Source organism: Pocillopora verrucosa, chromosome 3 (genome assembly GCF_036669915.1).
Source record: "Pocillopora verrucosa isolate sample1 chromosome 3, ASM3666991v2, whole genome shotgun sequence".
NCBI classification, from domain to species: domain Eukaryota; kingdom Metazoa; phylum Cnidaria; class Anthozoa; order Scleractinia; family Pocilloporidae; genus Pocillopora; species Pocillopora verrucosa.
The window spans coordinates 4,718,214-4,739,630 of record NC_089314.1 but is presented as its reverse complement, the minus strand read 5'-3'; the positions used below and the strand labels follow the sequence as shown (position 1 = coordinate 4,739,630).

Sequence of the window (21,417 nt, the reverse complement as noted above, 5' to 3'; positions counted from 1 at the left end):
TGAGCAGGCCGTTCCTCTGTCAGCACAGGCTAATTAGCCTTCCCGAAACCAATAACTAAGAAAAAGATAGACTCTTTGCGAAAATGTAAGAAAAACAATAAAATGTGATGGTGCATTACGATGCACAATGATGTTCAATATCAAGATCTAAGAAGTAAACCAGCATGCGGAATTAACTGCGAATTAAATAATCCCTTTAAGCTATTTAAAAGATGACGAAAAAAAGGCTGCGTATGTTTTACTGAAATTTATTTAGTTCTATCGTCTGTTAATAAAAAGACGTACAGATCATCATAAATTGGTCCATAACGTTTTGGCTTCGTCAAGTTCAGGGCTTCTGAAAGAAAATAAAGCGAATCATTTTAATCAAAAGTGTGCTTACAAGACTGTACAAATACAAATTTGTACGGGTTTTTGGCGCATCAGTTAACCCGAGGTATTGCACTTGTACACGTAGATGGCTTCCTTCCAACTGGACTAAAACTTTGTAGAAGCTTTTATACGTTTGAATATTGAGAGAGAGAGGGAACGTAAAAATTTGGCTGCCCATGCCAAAAAAACCCAAACTTCAGTCTCTCCTAGTAAGAAAAAGACTACCTTTAATCCAAGTCCACTCTCTTACCCTACCCTTACAGTACCAAACAAATATATCCAACAAAACCAGCCTACCTGTAGTGAAACGATGGAAAAGGATAATTTTCATTGGCTGAATTTAAGTATTTTACTTTTTTGAACAGTGAGAGGTATGAGCAGCAACCTCAAGAGAAATTAAAAACCTGAATAGCCAAATCATATATTTTTTTTCCGTCATCATAAAAAATAACCAGGAAAGCAAATGAACTCTCATACCAAACAAAAGGAGCGCTCTTCGAAACTTACTCGCTGAAGCACACGCTCAGTCCATATCTAACCTATTAAGGCAATGCGCCAGATGAAGACTTGGCCAGTACTTCGATTCTCACTTGCTTGCTAACTGATTCATGTTTATTTGTAGCCTTGCATTCATATGTACCAGAATCGGCAACAACAGCATCGTGAATGTAATACTCAATGCCATCTAAATGCGCATCAGCGTCATAGAGATTACGGATTTTGAGCCGCCCAGAAGGAATTTCCTCTGCAAAAAATTTTAAGCATGGTTTACAAGGAAGTTTACTGGTACATTAGGAGGTTAACCAGGTGAAATCAAGTCTTAGAAGTTATAATACGTCAGTTAAATAGAGCGCTGTTTTCAGCACACGACGGACATCTCTAATCTCTAAGTGAGTCATTCCATAAAGCATATTTCAAAGTGCGAGAGATTTTTTGATACGGAGAAAACTACGAAAGGTGAAAACACAGTCGAACAGCGGTATACTCCGAAGGTTGTCAGTCAACTCCGTTGATTATAAATCTTGCGTGATTTTTTCTAGTTTACTTTAGGAATAATTTTGATTACTGGCTCTTAGCCTTTAGCGTGATGTTATTAGCGTGGCGGTGTAAGAGGTTTAGAGCCATTTTGTGGACGCAATTAATCAAGAGCATGAAATGCATAACGAATCTTACCATCAACCTTGGTCCATGTTATTGCTGGAGTTGGGATGCCCTCAATGTAACAAGCGAGCGTAATGGTTGTTTCCTCATTCACGACATGATCAGAATTCGGGATGGTCATCATGATACGGAGAGGAGCTGCGAAAATTGAATAGCACACGGGATCGATAACAATTAGTTATAACGTTCAAGCAGAGATCCTTGGGTGTAGGAATGACACAGCGATATGAACACTCGACCTCACTGCTGTGGCCTGGGTTCGATTCATTTAGTTGGCGTCAAATTTTGGTGGAGTTCGTTCCTGGATCCCATTTTTGTTCCAGAGTTCTTTTTTCCAAGTTCTCCACGATTTTACCTTCACAGAATCCACTCACTACTAAATATAATTTGATCTGTAGTTTAATCTTTTAACTCTGAAGGTCCAATACTTACAGAAGCAGTCAGACAATGAAACACTTCCTACATTAGTTGTAATCGATCCTACTGGGCACGCGTGGCACATAGTCTGTTGTTCTCTGTTTTGGTATGTTCCTTTTGGACATTCCACGCACGGTGCCATGCCGTGATTAACAGAGTAGTGCCCATGTCTGCAGATTGCTAGATTTCAAAGGAGATGAAATGAGTTACAGCTTTCAACAAAATAATAAATTTCTTTGTTTTCCTAACAAAAACATTCTTTGAGAAATTTAAAGCTGAGAAAGAAGTTTTTATCAGAAGTTACAAGGGTTAAGGACAAAAAAATTGAAAAATATAAAGGCTTGAGAATGTAAAGAACAGTCACCAAATAAGTTGTTTTGCCACTCTACTGGGACTTTAAAAATCAGACTCAGCTTCGTTGGAACCGTTGGTTTTCAAATATTCGTTTGCAATCTAAACTTGAGTTTGCATTTATTATGGCAGGTTATATTTCTGGGGAGCATAGCAGCTCAATATAGCTCAACATGAGGGGTTGAAAATCAAATTTGTTTGGCACGATACTACTACTGTGAGGTTTCAAATGACACTATTCCAGCTATTGTCGAACCCAACAATGCTACTTACGCTTGCAATCATCACTCGATTTAGATCCTTTTATAATGTGTGAATAACTTTTTGGACATGGCTGACATTCTGTCATTCCCTCCTGGTCCTGATAAAATCCCGGGTTGCATTCTACGCATGTGTTGCTATGGCTGTCGCTATATGTTCCGGGCGGGCAGTTAACTGACAACCAAATAGACATGAGTCTACAGAGGTAAGTACATGACAAAAACAATGAATTAATTGAACAATGAAAACAATTATCAAAATGACAAGATAAGCTCTCTGCTGAATTATACGCTGTTGATAAGGAGCAGGTGACTTGGGCTTTCTTTTTGGTTTTTCTTTATCAAAGTGCTTGTACTCATTTTTTCACGCAAGCGGCTCTTTCAACGATTTCCTGCTGCCAGATTCCCACTCCCCCCTCCCCCCTCCCCCCAACCCCTCCTTTGCGTGTTTCATGTTTCAGCGATTTTGTGAGCTTGAAATTGTTTTCTTGCCGCCTACGCATATCAGGTGAGGGGGGGGGGGGAGAGGTGGAGAAACCTGGGTAATTTTTAGATCTCTCTCCTTTTACTAAAAGAGAACATATAGGAGCGTGTTTACATTTTTAGAGGGATGAAGTCAATGATAAAAATTTTTTTAATTGATATTTTTATCTGTCTCAACTTACCGCAGATGCTTTCCATAGAAATGCTACCTTCCTTGCAAAACGAACGGCCATAAGAAGTTGCGTGAGCTAATAAAGAAATAAAGGGATATTAGAAAGATATTAACAATAATTATAATAATATCAACACTTTAATAATAACACTCATATTTTTTATGATAATTAAGCTCAAGAATGGTATCATACCCACGCAATCTGGTGCTTTTGTTAACACGGACACTCCATCACTCTGTGCTACCCACTTATTTCCTAGGCACCTGTACACGTGATTTTGAAAAAGACCAAATGATCCTGAGGGAGGAGGGTTGAAGAAATATCCAGGATTGCATTTTAGCTGAAGGAACCAGCCCATCTTCGTAGCTGTGCCATTTCTTGGAGGATTAATAGTCATACAAGTTGAACCTAAAATCAAAAGGTTCGAGAAACGTAAGGTAGGAGTCGGTGCCTCTCCATAAGAACTAAGTTCAACATTCTCTCCCACATGGCAATTCGACCTGCGCAGTTGCGAATGTGGGTTAGCCTAACTACCGAGGTCTGGATCTTATCGCAGCTGAACAAAAAAAAATTTCTTGCACTAAATCTCGCACTTGATACTAGAGCCATGGGTGAAATCTCTCCTATGAACTTTGATGGAAACTAAATCTCATTTTGATAACCGGGATAAAAGTTCACAAATGAATAGATCAAAAATTTCATCTCGCATAGCGGTTAAGTATGCTTAAAGGACTTAATTCGAGATTAGTATTTATTTCACTTCTAAGTGGAAAATGAAAAGAACAAAGACGAAGGAAAGTCACGGTTTTCATAGTAGTTGCTTTAACCTGTAACATAAAAGTGATATTCCGGACGAGCAATCTTGTTGAAGAAAAACTTTGGTAAATTATGCTTTTAAATATTGCATACCCTCCACTGTGATATTAAAAGTGCAGAACGCTTCATTGTCTGATGCATCAGTGGCAGTATATCTGATGTTTATCGACGTAAAGGTATCCATCTCGAAACCTGGCTGACGATTGGATAACACACTGACAACGCCTACATTGTCAGTGAAAATTGGCTCTTCCCACGTGACACTCTTTTGATGAGAGTCGGTGAAGTCTGTGAATGAGGCTGGACAACCTTGGACTGAGGGTGGGGTTACGTCTTCAGATAAGACAATAAGAAACATTAAACTTGGCAAGAATTATATCGTGATTATTTATAAAATTTCTTCCTTATAGCTCAGGTACTTACATAGTACGAACGCTCTTATCCCGTTTTCCATTCATGTCAAATGATGAAATATCGCAACAGATAAGATCAGTTGTACATGTAGGAAACATCTCAACAAATTGATGGGATTCTTCACATTCTGTCAAATCTAGCATAAATTGCATCAATCGCGCAGCCTAATTTTTAACAATTTTGTGATTTGCAAGGAGACTTTTCAGCTGTTGATCACAGCTTTATCAAGAGTGTCTTCCAAAAGACGGCAATAAAATCTCACCATTCACAATTATGTAGAAGCTACAGCTAAGCTGTGATCCACTTTCACTCGCACCCATCCATGTGACTCGGTGTTTGCCAACAGAGAATGGATAATTCTCATCGTAGTTGCTAGGCGATACTGTCACGTTCTTCATGTTGGTTCGTGGAAGTTGCCACTTGTAACCAAGCACCACAGTGGACTTGTCTGGATCAAGATCTTCTACTCTGTCGATTGGACACTCGATCCATGGATCTGTGTCGACTATAAACAAATATCGGTAACCCAAAGTGTGACATTAGCAGAAATATCAGATACTACCCGTACACTTATCCAATAATAGTCACAATCGTTCTTAAGTGAGCTTGGATCGATGAGTAAGGTAAATTATCATGATAATTATTTCAAAAGCCTACAGCTTTATACGGCAATGTGTTCAAAGGCACCACCCTCTAAATTCCCATGGCGACCAGGTAATGTGTTTATTTCAACCTCGTTCCCAACACAATAAGTCGTTTCTAAGTTGACTGCGTTTTCCCTGTAAATAACCATTTCACAACACACCTTTTACGCAAGACAATGGTGCGATCTCACTCCATGAAGTATCTTCTTTGCATGTGGTGTACCGTGGACCTTTTAGTTCAAAGCCATCATCACAGTGGAACACACATTCTGTTCCATACTCAACATCTGTTTCTGAACATGAAACTGGAATCACTCCAGCTTTTTCTGGTAAAGCCAACTTCGGCCACACAACCGCTGAAAATTTACAAAGGAGAAAGCAAAGACAATTTTATCTTTTAAAGAAAAGCAATCAGTCGGGAAACACCTCCACCTTATATTTCATCAGATTTCTTCACAGAAAGACGTAACCATGGTGAACTATTGACTTACGCGTAGCGATTGTGTGAGACGCATTAAGCCGAGGGGGGAGTAATGCTCTGAAGCTCTTAAGATGGTGTGGGAGACGGTGTTTTAAATCTTTTGACTGATCAGAAATGCAAAAATTTGCGGAGTTTCGTACGTGAAATTGTTTTCACTAAGCTTTTAGGAGTAGCAAGGTAATCCTGTAAACTTTCCTTAGGTAAATTACATGTATGTTATAATTACAGAAAATTTCTCTGGCGGTATGAAATCATTATCAGTTAAGTTTACATTGACGTTTTCTTACAAACGACAATTGAGCTTCTTGTCATATACATTTAGCCGTTTTGACGCTTAGGGAAAAAATCATTGAATTGACTGGAGAAGGGAGATGCTCTTGCTATCTTTCTACAGCGTTGACAAATATAACAACGAGTCAAATAAACTTGTATCACATACGCTTGCAAAATGGAACAGTTCCCTTCCACATTCCATCAATCTGGCAAATTAACACTTTATCATCGCCCATCAGATGGTGTCCAGTCTCACAGCCATACGAGCATACAGTGTTACGTCTGATATTTGCACGGTCGTCAGTGCAGATCACTGGTGTAACTTTACCACGGAATGGGACTTCTAAAACTTGACAATAAATCTCTGTAACGGAGAAGCACACAAATTACTTTGGCAGCGAGCTTTGTTTCTGTCAGATGCCAGTCAATTTCGCCCAAACAGAGGTTTATAAAAGTATTTAGTACTTAAAGGTGTTGAAGCCTTCCTTGATATAATCCTGACTAAAAAATCACATTTTCAGAATTACGGAAACATATTTCGTTTGATTCAGATGTCAAACGTTATCCTTCCATTTCTGGTGTGACTCTACCACGGAATGGGACTTCTAAAACTGGACAGTAAATCTCTTTAACTGAGAAGCACACAAATAACTTTGGCAGTGAGCTTTGTTTCTGTCAGATGACAATTTTATCCAAACAGAGGTTTATAAAAGTATTTAGTACTTATAGATGTTGAAGCCTTCCTTGAAATAAGCTCTGACTAAAAAACCACAGTTTCCAAAATTATGCAAAAATATTTTGTTTGATTCAGATGTCAAAAGTTATCCTGTCATTCCTGTGTGACGTTACTGGAGTAATGCACATCTGCTAGCATGCATGCCACGTTAACGTCTCAACAAAAAACGTTAGAAACTCTTTTTACGCTAGAAGAATATCCTCATAATAAATTTTGAACAAACTGAAGGCGACGATAATCTATTATATACAATTTACCCTTGAAGAATGATAAATGAAAATGCGTTAACTGGAGTACCTTCACATCCCTTATTGTCGTCCATCAGTCGATAACCAGCAGGGCAAGTGCAGTAATATCCTCCTTCATAGTTACTGCATTTATACTCGCAGCCACCCTTGTCAATCGAAGCACATTCATCGATATCTGCACGGAAGTATTAGCTTATTTTACTGACAGTTTCATAGACAAGTGCATTTAAAAAGGTATCATCTTTGACGAAGTAAAGTTGCCATAATCGTGAAATGATGATTACTTTACTTAAAATGGAAATAATAACAATATGAGCATTAACAAATTCGGGTCCTAACAAGATGTACCATAGACATTTCCTTGACAGTCTGTTCGTCCATTACCTTCACAACCCATTTTATCTTCCTTGAGTTTGAATCCTGCTCTGCAATCACAGTTGAAACTTCCTTTGCTGTTGCTGCAAATTTGTTCACATCCGGCATTGTTCATGTGACATTCATTAAAATCTGAGGACACAAGGTTAAAAACGTTTAGACAATTAACCCTTCAAGTCTCAAGATCTGATTGGTAATTCTTCCCTCTAGCTGCTACATGTTCTTGTAAATTAGTTACGAGAATTTGGTGGTAGATCAAGACAACGACTTCTAACCGAAGAGTTTGAATATTCTCATTAGCTATTTGTTAGATAATGTAAGGATATTATTGGGAGAATTTTCATATTGATCACTTCTGGGAGTTAAAGGGTTAAGGACGCTCATGTTATTATATTTGCGCAGTAGTTACTGCACGTTTAATCGACTAGCAGGCTTAATAACTCATGCGTTATATTAGTTGAGACAACAAAAAACGACGAAAAAGTTTTTAACACGACCTGGAAGGTAAGTTGTAATATTTTATCTTAAAAACACTCATTATCCATTTAAGTAAGAAGTAAACTTTGTCAAGGCAAGGTACATTAATTGTTGTGGTTACTTACCCTCACAAATCAATTCACTATTCTCTCGAAATTGATATCCCTGTTTGCATTGACAGTGATAACTTCCCAAAGTGTTGATGCACAGGCCATTTAAAGTATCACAGCCACCATTATTTATTTGGCATTCATCTCTGTCTAAAAAAGGAAAATAGTGCAAATTAAGCCAGCTTCTTCGTGAAACAGATCTATAAGAAGCCTAATTTCTCATTCCAAGATTTGAACTGTCATTCGATTCTTAGGAGTTCGACCAAGTCCTACCTGCCGTAGAGAGCTCTGTAAATATATAGGATGAACATTTCTTTAATCGACTCAAAATTTAACTTAAGTTCAAACCTGATGGGACATTTTATCCCTCAATGAGTTATCAACTGTTTTACTTTCTGTGGTATTTATGGAGATAGCTACCGTGACAACCGAAAACGCATGACATCAACACCAAGTCCACTGGAAAAAAAAGGATGAAAAAAGAAAAAAAAAAGAAACAAAAAGGAACGATAACTTTTCTTACCAGTGCATGTCTTTCCATCGTAAGCCAGAGTGTAACCAGGCCAACAGCCACATTTGACTTTCAGGTTACACAGGTTATAACAGACCTGTGAGCAGCCGCCATTATTGAGTTGACATAAATCTGCGAAGGCACCTGGTAAAGGAGAAACACCAACAAAGTGATTTTAATATTGTGAAGGGCAATTAAAGCTCTTTATTTGGCAAAGTAATTAAGGACATTACTTTCCTCAAATCAAAATTTTAAACTGAAAAAGGAAACACGATAGGAGCCTTGGTACAGACACATCCGACACGTGAACGGCGAATGGAAGTACAATTTATTTACTCATCGTGTTGCGCCTTTACATTTGGCAACAAAAGGCAAATACAAAAAAGCATTTCTAGAGGGCACCAGGGAAAGAATTCTCAACCGCCGCCTGCTGCCCGCGTCTATAAAACGTATGCGTTATCGTTATTCTTGACATACCAACTCTGGAATACACTGCAACCTCGCATAAGGATAAAATCCCTTCTCCGAACATCTGCACTGACACGTATCGTCCTGGGATTGGTGGATCACACTGGACTCTCAGAGCCTGTCCCTTGCCTACAGTCCCCACACGGTCGTGACATGTTGGATTTTCTGTGCTGTTTTTGCTAACACCAACTTTAACATCAAAGTTCGTGAGTCTTTCAAAGTTATTGTAGCGATTTACAATCATCACATCTGAGAAGAATCATTAAGATGCATCAACAACTGGAAGCTGATGATCATTCTGATCGGTGTTTCGAGGGGTGATATCGGAGAGGAAAAATATCAAAGCAAAGACTGTAAGACTCTTCTCAAACTATAAAAAAAATTATTAAAATCCTCGACACAACTGCTAAAATGCTTCACCTGACCTCCTTGTCAACGGTGGTAACAAAAAAATGTACCGTTTCAAAATAATAAAATAGTAACTTGAAAATATTTCAATATAGAAGGGGAATTGGGGCGCCTTCACAAACTTCCCGAGGGTTTTTACCACCGCAAAAAAAAATCATAATTATTTGGGTCAGTAATTTGGAAGCCATGGACTCACAGCTTTTTTAGTTTACGTACCAGTGACAATGTACTCTCTTCCAAGGTCAACTGCCCACCAAGGATTCTTTTCTTTCTTGGTTTGTGCACAAGACTTATCTTCATAGTGGGACGAATAGTTTTCGTCGACAGCTCGGTAACTGAATCCATTTTTATCAGTACTTGACTGCTCTGTTGCCTTCTTGTATGCAAGATCTAAACGGAATTATTTCAGATAGGGGTAAAGAGGGTCGTAACTATTTTAATTGAAATTTAAAGAGTAAAACCAACTTAAGCCTCGGTATGCACGTGTACGTTGTGCAGAAGAAATACAAATTTAAAGAATGTGCTATTACAATCAGCTTTCAGTTGCTACTACCGTCAAATTATCGCGTTTGCTGTTTTAAAATAAGAATAAATGAATGTTTTGAATGTTTTCCTTGTTTTTTTTGTAATTGTTTTCCGTTTAATCATCAAAGGTAAGTTAATTTTGAGCTTACTCTTTGCGAATTTGCTGCAAATGCTAACGGCTGGTTCTTCCATGACCTCAAACCGCTGATCCAGCCTTGCTCTATCAAAATGTGTACACCTCTCGAGATGAACGCTTGGATCAGCTGAACAAAGAAGATACAAAAAGCATCAAATTATTACACACTCTCATACCCTTCTGATTCTTAGGTCATTATCTAAGAAAAAAAAGCCAACAAACAGACGTTCTAGAACAACTTACTCGGAACGAAACTGAAGAGAAGATGTTCCTTGGTGAGGGAAGTGTCACTATTTTCGCACTTGCTTCTAAGCACCATATCTTCATTGTTCGCAGCTTTCATTTTCTGATAAAAGAAAAAAAAGCACAACGAACTTAAGCTGTATATGAAAAATACCCTCAACTCTTTTAGATCAATTTTTGTCTGTTAAATAAGGAAAGAGAACAAAAATTAACCATAATTTGACATTGCCTGTTATCAAACTCTGACAGAATCACAGTTATAAGATCTGAATTGGTAAATAAATAAACCGCAAATCCTGTGGACCGACAAAATCCCAAAGGCTGAAATATTTCTTCCAAGACATTTTAACTGCGTTATTCTACTTCTACTCTTACTCCAGATCTGGTGTTGACACATTTCCTGCTTCTAACGTGCTGTAGAGACCCTCCAGCAGTGAAGCTAAACTGATGCCCCTCACAAGACGAGTACAGACCAAGTGCAACACCATCCAAGGCTTCTCCCATAGGTCGCACACATTTTCCACTCTTGGTATGAACCAAATTACCATTTTGCAGGACGAATTCTAATCTGTTGATTGATTTCATATAGGTTAAGGTAAGCTTGCGAATCCGTCAGTTTTCCCATCTGTGAGTTATTTTTGGGTTTGTAGCTCAGATGTGAAGCCCTATTGTTCTTAATGTAATCTTGCGTTCTCATAATGAGTAAGCAACAGCTCTCTAGTTTCCACCAAAGCCATTGCAGTGAGGAAGATAAGCAGCCCGAATGCTCAAGATTTACGCTTTTTATTAACAAGCTCCATTGGAATGGAGGGTGATACTTCCCTAAATCATAGAAGAATAAGCAGGCTTAAACATATTTTATCTTACCTGCTCTCACTGCATCCGCAATGAATAAGCAGCTTTGTTCCCTCGACTACATTGTAGCCTCCTCCTTGTGGATGAATACACTTCAATGATCCAAGATGAACCAAAGAGCCAGGTCCATTCAAGCTTGTCTTCCCTGAAAATAAATAAATTATAATGGTACTAGGAACGAGTAGTGTCCCATTCGGTCTGTAATCAAACAAGCGATTGACAAAATCGGATTACCGCGAAGCGGGAGTCTGATTTCTTAATCACGAGTATGATTACAGACTGAATTGGACGACACGAAGTCATGTTATCAACTAATCATAACTGTTACAATTTCCGAAAAAATAAACAAATACATTTGAGCCTAACATTTCCGGTAGAGACAGCGTGTAAAGTGAAAAATTCCTCCATTTTGGAAATTCCCCAGAATTGTGGTTGTTGCCATAGTTATTGTGATCAATTCTATGATTGTGGATTTAGCTAAGAGGACTTAGTATGGTTGGCTGCTTTGACTGTCCGATTACAGGTGTCTGATTATAGCCAACTATCCGATTACAAACGTACAGAATGATTTTTGAAAAATAAAGCAGCTAATGCCCCAGTCACATTTTAGGAAATTGTAATGGTTATGATCATTGTAAAAATCGTGTTGAAACAATAAAACTTACAAAGTCACTCAATAAAGAGAAATCGTTTCAAAACGGCAGGGTGATCAATTTAACTGGTCTGTAGTGCAACAATACCTTAATGTAACAGTACATTATCACAGGAGATTTGAAGGCCAGATTTGTTATGGGCTAGTCATGAATGACTGGTGATAAGGCATAATTTTTTTCATTTTGGTAAATTTAACAGCCAATAGAAGCCAGACAATAGTGTCGTTTACAAAGTGGTTTCTACGTAAGTTTTCCGTCTTGCCAACTTCAAAAAGAATCAAAAGCTAAAAATCTACAACTATAAATATAAATTGCTGGCAAGTTTCTTATAGAGAATATTTCAGATAGATGAATGTGTAGGAGGAAGTCATACAGAGCAAACAACACAACAACAGCACAAATTCACTCACCCAGTGTCCAGCACTGATCGCTTCGCCTTCTCATTAGAGATCTAACCGCCAAATCACATTGAAAATTCTGGTCATCTTTTCTCGGATCACATTTGGTTTGCTTCAATCTGGAATTTTTTGACCCTCCATTTGAATCAATACACAACTGGGACCATGTATTCTAAATGAAGAATAATTCAAGAACGATAAGCTCTGCCATGTACACAGGCTAACTGGGATCGAGAATATTCTCAATTCTCCACACGAAATCTACTTGTAACTAAATTCGCAGCAAAAAAAACCATCTTTCAAAATGGCTACGTGAATAATATCTATTACAATGCTACTTACCATGATTTGTCCTTTCATAGTGTAGGCCCAGTTCTGTCTCTCATCTGTATCATTACAACCTGTTACCTTGATAAGAGCGCCATCTGTCTTGGATTCAACGAAAAAACAAGCGCCGCGTCTGTCATCTGTGGCTGATTGCTGATTCTCTATCAAGAATATTTCTACAGAGCAAGTAAAATATAGATATTAGAAATTTTTCTCCAATCATTGGAAAGGTAATAAAGTTCATGTAACGTTTCCAAAACAAACGAAACTACAGGCTTATTTCGAATTCTTAGAAAACCTTTCAATCGAGTTTCAAGACGGTGAAGACAATAGCCTTAAAAGAACAGTTCTTATAAGCCGCAACTAAACGGGAAATACATCTTAGTCGGTTTTTTTAATCGCAGTATTTCACGGCAAGGCAATCAAGGAGAGGCGGTGAAAAGAGGATGTCAGAGTTTGGAAGTCCCGTAAAAGTCACTGGTTATATTCAACGGATACATTTGCGTAAAGCTGCGGTAGTGTATACATAATCAAGAAGTATTTACAGGAGAAAATGATTATTTTCTCTTGGTAATAGATAAACATATGTACCTGACATGTCAAAATCAGCGTAAGGATTTGCATTATCGTAGTAATTCTCCTCAGTGTCTGTTGCTCCCTTTTTATTCATTTTCTCCTTGTACCACTCCGTAGCTTTATCTGCTCCCCTTTTCAGGCTACCGATCGCATCTCTCAAGTTGAAATCAGTTGCCAGATACAAACGTCTCCCAAATATCATCAAGTCGAATGCTGCGTTGAATATGAGATTGCTGTTCCCTCCCAGTGCGTAAGCAGCCAGTGAAAACTCAAATTTGATGCTATGTTTGAAAAAAAACAGAGTCCATAAACCACAATCAAACAAAATTCTCTTTTTCCTTAGGGAAGAAACAACGGGGTGAACCCAACTCATCGAAACCATCTGATCCAAAAATTAGATACGCCTAAGATAGTTTTACTGTGCTTAGTAATGCACGGATACAAATCAATTCAACCCGGAGAAATTTCTCTAAGAGACATTCATTTGCCCTAATTTTTATCATGGAACGTTCCAATTGGTCCTTCAAATGCAGACTTGGAAATTTAATCGGCCCAAGCGGATATTTTTCCGTTTTTTCTTCTTTTCGTAAAGGAAACAACATGTTTTCAAGCCGAAAGCTACTCCACGTAGCTTTTGGCTTGAAGGCAGCGTGGATCACAGTTTAACTGCCATAGGTAAAGTTGAGTCATGTGAATCGCACCAAATTTTCTCTTTCTCCGTACAAATTTAGTTACCTGTAGACTCTGAAAAGCTGTGTTAGGACGTATTTGATAGCTTTGCTGACCCAGTTACAGGTCGTCTCTGTTAACTTCAGGAGGCCAACTGCAATGTCTAAAACGTTACACAGGCCTTTCCCGATGTGGTCCCCAAGGTGGCAGGATCCTTCACAAAGGTTAGATACAGCTAAAAGCGGCAATGAAAGGTATTTGGTGTGGTCCATGGAAGTTCATGGCCTGATGGCGAAGAGGGGTCCAAGGATGCATTCATCCTTCCATAGAGAAAGCAAAACAGGCAGCCCCACAAATACCAGTATGACCATTGATGGAAATTATGCACCTACCCTCAACATAAGGGTAATCCTACCTTTGCCTCTGATAAAATAGATTTTTTTTTTTCGTTGCCGTTGTTAAGATCTTAACACGTCAGGTAAATTGTGTCACACAACACGCGTTACATGACAATACTAAACAGTAACTGCGAAGGAGAGAAGTACTAAATAAACATACTTTCAAATCAATGCAACTCACTACAATACGTTATTTCACACTATTTGGTCGACAAATTCATAAATGGTGAAATTTTAAGACATAGCTTTATGGCTAAGACACTCACAACTGCAGCCACCGCCAACCAGGCCTTCGCATAATATTTTACTAATAAATCGGCGTCGGCGGATATGAAGTGCAAAGTTCTCATTGCGCATGTCGTGTACTGCTCTCTTTCTTTTCCAGCCTTTGAAGAATTTCTTGATGGCATTAGCAACCTGTGATGAAGACTATGTTTACGTCTGGTACTCCTTTGAGTGGACGTGTTACTTACTAGGAAATGTATTTTATCATCACCAAAATCAGCTTCATCAAGGACTCTCATAATTGAGTTAAAAGACTTTTATTTTTTAAGCAGAAACTAAACGCATTCGTTATTGTTCCAGAGATCATGGTTCGCTTTGAAAAGTGAACATGACTCAAATTGAACTTTCAACCTGATTGTTTCAAAATACCTATTACTTTTATCATCATTCTAATAAGTCTTATTGTCATTGTCATAATCTCAAATTATGAATGTAAATAGCCCTATTCACTTACCGGAGCTAAAGCTTGATCAACATTCTTTATAGTTCCTTTTATCCAGTTCCCTTGAAAAGCAGAAAATATGATAAAGAAAAATTCAAGTGCTTCCATAGATTAGTTTCAATTGCTTGTTGAAAGTAATATGCTGGTTTTGCTTTACTTTGCTCTTTGAATTGTCTGGGAACCTCGCCACATCTTCCAAATTAAGATTTCAAATTGGAACAAATCAAGAATTTCGCTCTCACGCGCTTCAGATAATTTGCTTTTTTATACTTTGAGTTTGTTTCTACGATACTGAATTAAAAATTGCTCTAAGGGAAAAACTTCAATGAGATGACTTACAGCTTATTTCAGGTGCTGCAGTATGAACTGTGAAGTTGCAGATCATCCTATCAATCTCTGAAATTTACTTTTTGTATTTTTAACATTAATTACCAGCCATATCGACAACACCACCAATCCATTTTCCAGCTTTATCCAAGAACCCTTTACAGTTGACTACTGCTTGAGCACATTTAAGCTTTCTACAGTTGTCACATTTGAGTACCATCTTCCGTTTACAGTCTTCCTTTGCCTTTATGACTGCAGATCTTGCATCCGCAAGTTTCTTTTGAGCCTCATTAAAAGCACTTTTAACAGCCTCAGCTGCGACATCTAGGGCCTGCGAAACAATATTTTATAAAAATTCATCAGTTATACGCAAAAATATATGCGGCTCCAGATTGGTCAATCAGGAACATATCAATAAGAAACAGAGTAAATTTAAATTTAATAATTTTAAGATGTTTGAGAAAAGGTTTAGTTTCTCAGTCTCAATCCATATATAACATCAATTAAAATGACAAAATAAATAAATATTAAAATCCCCAGCTCTCACGTAAAAAAATGCCTTGTTATTATCAAACTTGAAGAGTTTTATTCCTAACTATTTGCCCATTTTCTTACGTTATTCAATCCATTTAGGTCCAGTGAGACTTTGCAGTAGAACTTGGAGCCTAAGAAGGTCAAACTGAAGGCTGATGACACGAACACTTCAGCCTTGATGAGACCCAGGAAATTTCCTTGAATTACCAGCTCCATATGAGTCATCGTTAGGTTCAGCCGGCAGTAGGCCAAGATCCCCAAAAGATCTATATATCCTTCTATAAAAGCCTGTGTGGGTGATTAAATAATATTCCGTCATGATATGCCAAGGGTAAATCTTGATAATGAAAAAAGTGTATGTCAATGAGGCGCATTTCGCTGAAGATTCGCAAACCAAAACTGACGTAGCCATAACAGCCAATCAGAGGAGTGCAAAATTACACAAGAAGCCGGTGAAAATGCTAAGGAAAAACAAGGAAAGTGCTTGAGCGCGGGAGAACACAAGTGAGCAAATCACAATCGGTTTCAGCACTCGATCTGATCGATTGGTCGAGAGGACCAATCGCATAGCGAAGTAAGGCAGAACAGAAGCTGCTATGGACTATTCCGGAATATTCTCGATACTTAACTAGAACTTGTTTGTCTTGTAGAGATTAAGCGATTCGTATTACGTTAACTTGTGTTTGATTCTTGGTCAGAAGCGAAAAAGCTTAGAGAGCTCTAAGATTGAGAACGAAAAATCTCTCAATTACAATTCTCCCGTTTTCCATTATAAAGGGCTCGACATAGAGCTTGTGCCGGTAAAATTCAATCAACTTGTAGTTGTTGAAAAAGCCTCTTAAAGAATCTCCACGCGAAGCAATAAATTAGAAAGAGGCTTACTTTAAGTCAATTGTTTGTATTCGCTAAAATATGCTTTTGATTTATCTTAGGAGGGGTGTGACAGGTACTTAGGTTAATGCTGGAGATCTCTAGATAGTATGAATCAGTAGTCGCTTACTTCGAAAAAGATTGGATCCTTTTTGGCTTCGACGAAGAATGAAGGTCCCTTTTCTGGTTCAGTTGGGCTTTTAACGATCGTAGCCAGATCCAAGATTTTTATTGGGTCTGGTTTTAGATCTATTTTAATTGACTGAAAAAGATCAAAACAAGAAAAATAAATCGCCATGAACCTTAAGAACAGAATAACTCATGATTCTTTAAAATAAATCTAGATTTAATAGTCAATACTTTTGAATAATCTGACATGGCTCAATTAACCGTGTAGTGTTTGTAATTTGCCCCCTATCGTCATGTTGATAGTTGATAATATCTAATAAATTAAATATGACACCATTCCACACACGATCTTCATCGTAGGTGTTTCCCAAGACAAATACTGTTCGCGCTATGGTCAATTTTAAATATCTAGATAGCTAACAAAACAAAACTGATTATATTTGCTTACCGAATCTGATAGTTTAGCAAACGCAGAAATCGTCCATCCCAGAATATTGACCTTTCCTCTTACCATAAGACCCTCAGGAATGAATGAACCACCAGTGATTCGTAAATCCACGGTAGATTCGCCGTATGAGCCCTGTAATGATAAATTTGTTCTGAATCAGATTGATATCTTCTCCTTTGTAGCAGTCTATTTTAATCATATGGTTGGGATTTGAGGAAACCCCAAAACTTCAAAATACACAACAAGTATGTCGGGTAAGGATTCTCAGCCGAGTGTATTTTATTTGCTTTTCAACACCCTGATTAAAAGAAAATATCTTTCGGTGACATAATCTATCAGCCTTGTCACTCTAACACTCTACTTCATTGATCCTTAAAGGGTGTTGGCTGCCCCATAAAAAGAATCACATTTGCAACTATATCGGTGCTCTTCGTACGTGTACTTTTTTGATATTGGCAAGAGTGATGCAAGAAGCTAACAGCGACATTTACCAAAAATTGGAAAACGTACCGCAGCGCCTTCTGGGAAGCCAGACTGAGCTATTGGAGGTGGAAGTTCAAATGTGAATCCCAAGAGGCGTATAATTTTCCCGAGAGTCATTGCTGTCATTTCAGCGAAGAAGAACTGTGGCTGTCCAACCCCAAAGTAGCCACTGCCTCCAAAACAATGCCCCTAATGAAAACAGGGAATAAATATACGAGGCAATGGATAAAACTGAATTAATAAATACGTGTTATTAAACTCCAATAACAGTTGTGACATGGGACCCGAGCTGAGCTGCTGGATACTCATACGGAGACATATACAAGTAATACAAATACTGATACATATACATTCTTGAATACATCCTCCACAATATAGTTTCCCTGACGATAGAGCTCTCTTAACTTCTTGTGAGCATCAAGGAAGGGAAAGATAACTATGAACACTGTCTTCTTCAATCAGTATTCCAATAGTTCTTAGCACCAATTTATTTTGCGTTCGAGGCGTATAATACATGTCTTCAAGCTCACTTCATTAGTAAAGTCTCCAGGTTTAAGACAGTCGTATCCATATTCGATTCCCATTCCAAACTTGACACCGGTAATAGGTAAAGGTACCCCAACTTGGTAGGTCAAACTGTAATGCAAAAAGCAAGTGACAAGAGATCAAATCTGCATCAGTAGTCTGGATTCTTCTCGGATGTTTTAAGACAAAAAGACGACAACTGAGAGTATCTAAATTATCAGAATTTAGTTTATATTTTCTGTTGGAGGGAATCCAATTCGTTTTTGACATCCTAAGAGCCATAGCATGAATTTGTGAGTATTAAATAACTGAACGATTTTGAACGTATGTGCACAACAAGTTAGGTTTTAAACTGATATCATATGACTATTTATTCAACACTTACCCAAGATAAATGTTACCAATGCCAAGAAAGTCGATGGAGAATGCTTTGCGCCAGAATCCTCTCATTCCCAGAATTCCGCTCACTACCTGCTCTGTAAAGTCGTATGCCAACCCACCAACCAGAAAAAGAGCGCTCTCTGGAGCCTTGATTCCATCAAAGAAAACTTCGCCTTTCACTGGTACTTTGATATCAGCACGGAAACCTATTTTAGTATTTACTTTTGTATCATTCCAGTCCGCCTAAATCAAAAGTGTAAAAAAAAATCTTCGTAAAACGTATCGAGCAATCAACCATAAAAACTTTTAGACGAGCAAGGTGTCAGTAGTCTCTCCACAAGTACCTCGACGTAGAGTTCAAGCTTGTGAAAGTAAAGGCCATCTTGGATGCGAACATTAGCGAACCCAGTAGCGATTCGGATCTTCTTCCATTCAAAGTGACCAGTGATATACCATTTAATTGTCGGCCCTACAATCATCTTCATAATTTCACAGAATTTGTTGCCTTTACAGTCTTTTGGAAGGACAACCTGAGCTACAGCGAAGATACCTATGAGCCAAAATAGTTCACGAAAATTAAAATTATTTATCCAAAGCAACAATAACAACAACAAATTTCCATCGAGGGGAAAAATCCTGAAAAGAAAACGTCTGACCTGTTCAGCAATTTCGTCTGATGTTATACAAAGTTAGAAAAAAATAACTAGTTTAGATTGCGTTTCCTTTAAAGAAGTAATTTATGATGGCATGTAAGTGAGCTTCAAATCTTGAGAAGAGAATCTTTTGGCAGGGGTATACATACCTTGAGGAACACTTGTGTAGATGTAACTATGAAGCGGTTCCTTGGAAAACTTTGTCTCTGAATCGACATAGAGTTGTTGAAATCCTAAGCCACTCGGAGGGTGGAAAGATACGCCAATCTGTTAGGGAGGAGTTAAAAGTATACAGTAAAATGTAGAAGTCAGCATATAATTGTATTTCGCTGCATAATTCTGTTACAAGAAAATCAAACAAGCACTGAGATAAAAACGATTGAATTTCTCAGTAGAGAAAGTAAGAAACCTTTCCACTTTGAACTCTCGTTGTTCCCGTGTGATATATTGACGAATATTTTGAGTGATTGACACAACTGGCTTGGGTTTGTATTTAAGGTACTAAAACAAAAAGTGTTCGAACATAGAATCCTTACTACCTCGAGCTCTACACCAAATTTGTCCAGGAAATCAACGTCGATTCCAGACAGTTTTTCTGCCAGCCTTCCAAACGACCCACGATCGAAGGAAAATCCAACAGCAAATGTCGGCCTTGCAAATCTGATGCCTGCCAAAACTTCAACGTGGACTGGCACTCCAAGGGCGTCGATGGATGCTGTGAATCTAAATACTCCATTTCTCTGTAGATTTCTAAGTAACTGGGCAGGAGCCATGGTAAAATTCCAGATACCAACTCGTCTACGAGAAAAACCATTTAGTAGAGTGAGTCTAAAATGACTCATCTTGCGTCTGTCTCTTTTCATGAATACTATTTCGGGTTTCTTTTTCCTTTCATCATCATTACTGTTGTTTCTTTGTTGTAAGGGTCGCAGAGCAAAACTAACATGGCTAGAATCTATAACGAATTTTCTCTTGGCGGAAAGCATACTTTTCGGTAAGAGCCTTACCGATAGCTTATATTTCACCAAATGGGGAGCATTTCATCGAGGAAGAGGAGGAGTTTTACTGTAGATTAGTCTTTTTCTTTCAGGCATCTCTAATAAATCGGACGCACGGGAACAAACAACGAAGAAAAGTAACTTTGCACACAAGGCATTCGAAAATAGATGGTCCAGTGTTTTAAAACCTACGTCAATGCCTTAATGAAAGGTTCCGGTAAATAGTGTGGATCCAAACCAAAGGACGCCATCATATCACCAAAATTAGCTGAGTCAGCGTTCCCCGTGGCATACACTCCTCCGCTTTTCTTTACTTCCGTCTTGAACAAAGTTCCTGATTTTAAATAGTAATCTCCTTTGGCTTTAAAAGTCTGGAAATTTCCCTCGGTATAATAGGAGAATCTAGCACAAAGACAAAATTTTCAGATATCAGAGCAGATAAGTATAAATATAATGGTCATGTTTTTTTCATTTTTTTTTTTTTTTGAAGAGTGTTCAACGTATGATGATGAATGGCTGCAAATGTGAATTGGCAAATATGTTCATCTAAAATTCCTCATGCTTATACTTGGTTTATGTTTTTGTTTTCTTGCGAGTGATATGTCAAGTGGTAAGTTGCTTGCTAAATTGGTTGAGTTTGGCTGAATGGCTTACTGGTCCGCGAACAGCTTGGTGAGGTGGCTTTCGTGGTTGGCTCACCCGATCTTTTATCTGTCAATTCTCGCATGTTATGAATCGACGAATGACATAATAAACAGCAACAAATACAGATAGAGTCCATCGGTGACTGAAATAATATATCGGCAATTGCTTTGGAGCCAAATGTTGTCAAGTTGCGACAGGTAAAAATAACGCAGCATAAAAAAATAATTATGTTAATAAAGAAAAAAATTTAATAATACATCATGTTATGAGCTCACCTGACATCCTGCATAACAAACTCGGTGTATGGGACATACTTCTCGGATTTTGCGCATAGGAACTCGTACTTTCTCAAAGCTTGTGCCTCATCAATCCAGATGGTGAATCCTGGAATTTTCTCATTTAATTCAGGCTTAGTCCACCCCGGTAGAGCGCTGATCTTTACATAATAAGCTGCCTTGTTGGTGACAATTTTTTCGATTGTCAGCGGGTCGATGATCTCAAAGCAGATCTAAATAGAAATTTTATTTCATATTGCCTATCTTTTAAACTATAGATCTAAGTAACAATTTTTCTTATCGTCTGTCATGCAAACCTTATATTTAGCTCTGTTTATTTAGTTTGAATTTAAGTACTAACCCTGTTTGACATTTATATTTTTCTTTCTACTCATCGCCTTTCCGATTGAAAATGCATTAGCATTTTAAGGAGAGATTGATTTTCGTTTCTCTTGGGAGTGTAA

General features: G+C 38.0%; 1 protein-coding gene across 1 annotated transcript; it reads right to left on the bottom strand.

Moving 5' to 3' along the window:
• Window positions 1-914: 914 nt before the first annotated feature.
• On the bottom strand, window positions 915-20,982 carry LOC131796503 (uncharacterized). Its single transcript, XM_059114095.2, has 38 exons — window positions 20,954-20,982; window positions 20,226-20,435; window positions 19,575-19,833; window positions 19,185-19,302; window positions 18,727-18,932; window positions 18,387-18,625; window positions 18,007-18,112; window positions 17,504-17,665; window positions 16,994-17,125; window positions 16,547-16,678; window positions 15,628-15,834; window positions 15,118-15,343; window positions 14,698-14,747; window positions 14,225-14,375; window positions 13,627-13,795; window positions 12,907-13,172; window positions 12,331-12,491; window positions 12,001-12,160; window positions 10,950-11,082; window positions 10,458-10,650; window positions 10,083-10,185; window positions 9,853-9,966; window positions 9,395-9,568; window positions 8,780-9,019; window positions 8,315-8,446; window positions 7,807-7,941; window positions 7,214-7,336; window positions 6,879-7,004; window positions 6,012-6,209; window positions 5,253-5,447; window positions 4,710-4,952; window positions 4,127-4,366; window positions 3,410-3,625; window positions 3,227-3,292; window positions 2,575-2,736; window positions 1,966-2,130; window positions 1,546-1,671; window positions 915-1,117 (listed from the first exon to the last, which is right to left on the bottom strand). Exons 1-38 carry the CDS (start codon window positions 20,965-20,967, stop codon window positions 915-917), a joined length of 6,255 nt encoding a protein of 2,084 aa, XP_058970078.2. The 5' UTR covers window positions 20,968-20,982.
• Window positions 20,983-21,417: the final 435 nt, after the last annotated feature.

Coding starts and splice junctions, on each gene's coding strand:
- LOC131796503 (XM_059114095.2), bottom strand. Junction 9,020..9,394: donor AAGAGAGTACATTGTCACTG/GTACGTAAACTA, acceptor GATTCTTCTCAG/ATGTGATGATTGTAAATCGC. Junction 5,448..6,011: donor AACTGTTCCATTTTGCAAGC/GTATGTGATACA, acceptor GTAAATTTTCAG/CGGTTGTGTGGCCGAAGTTG.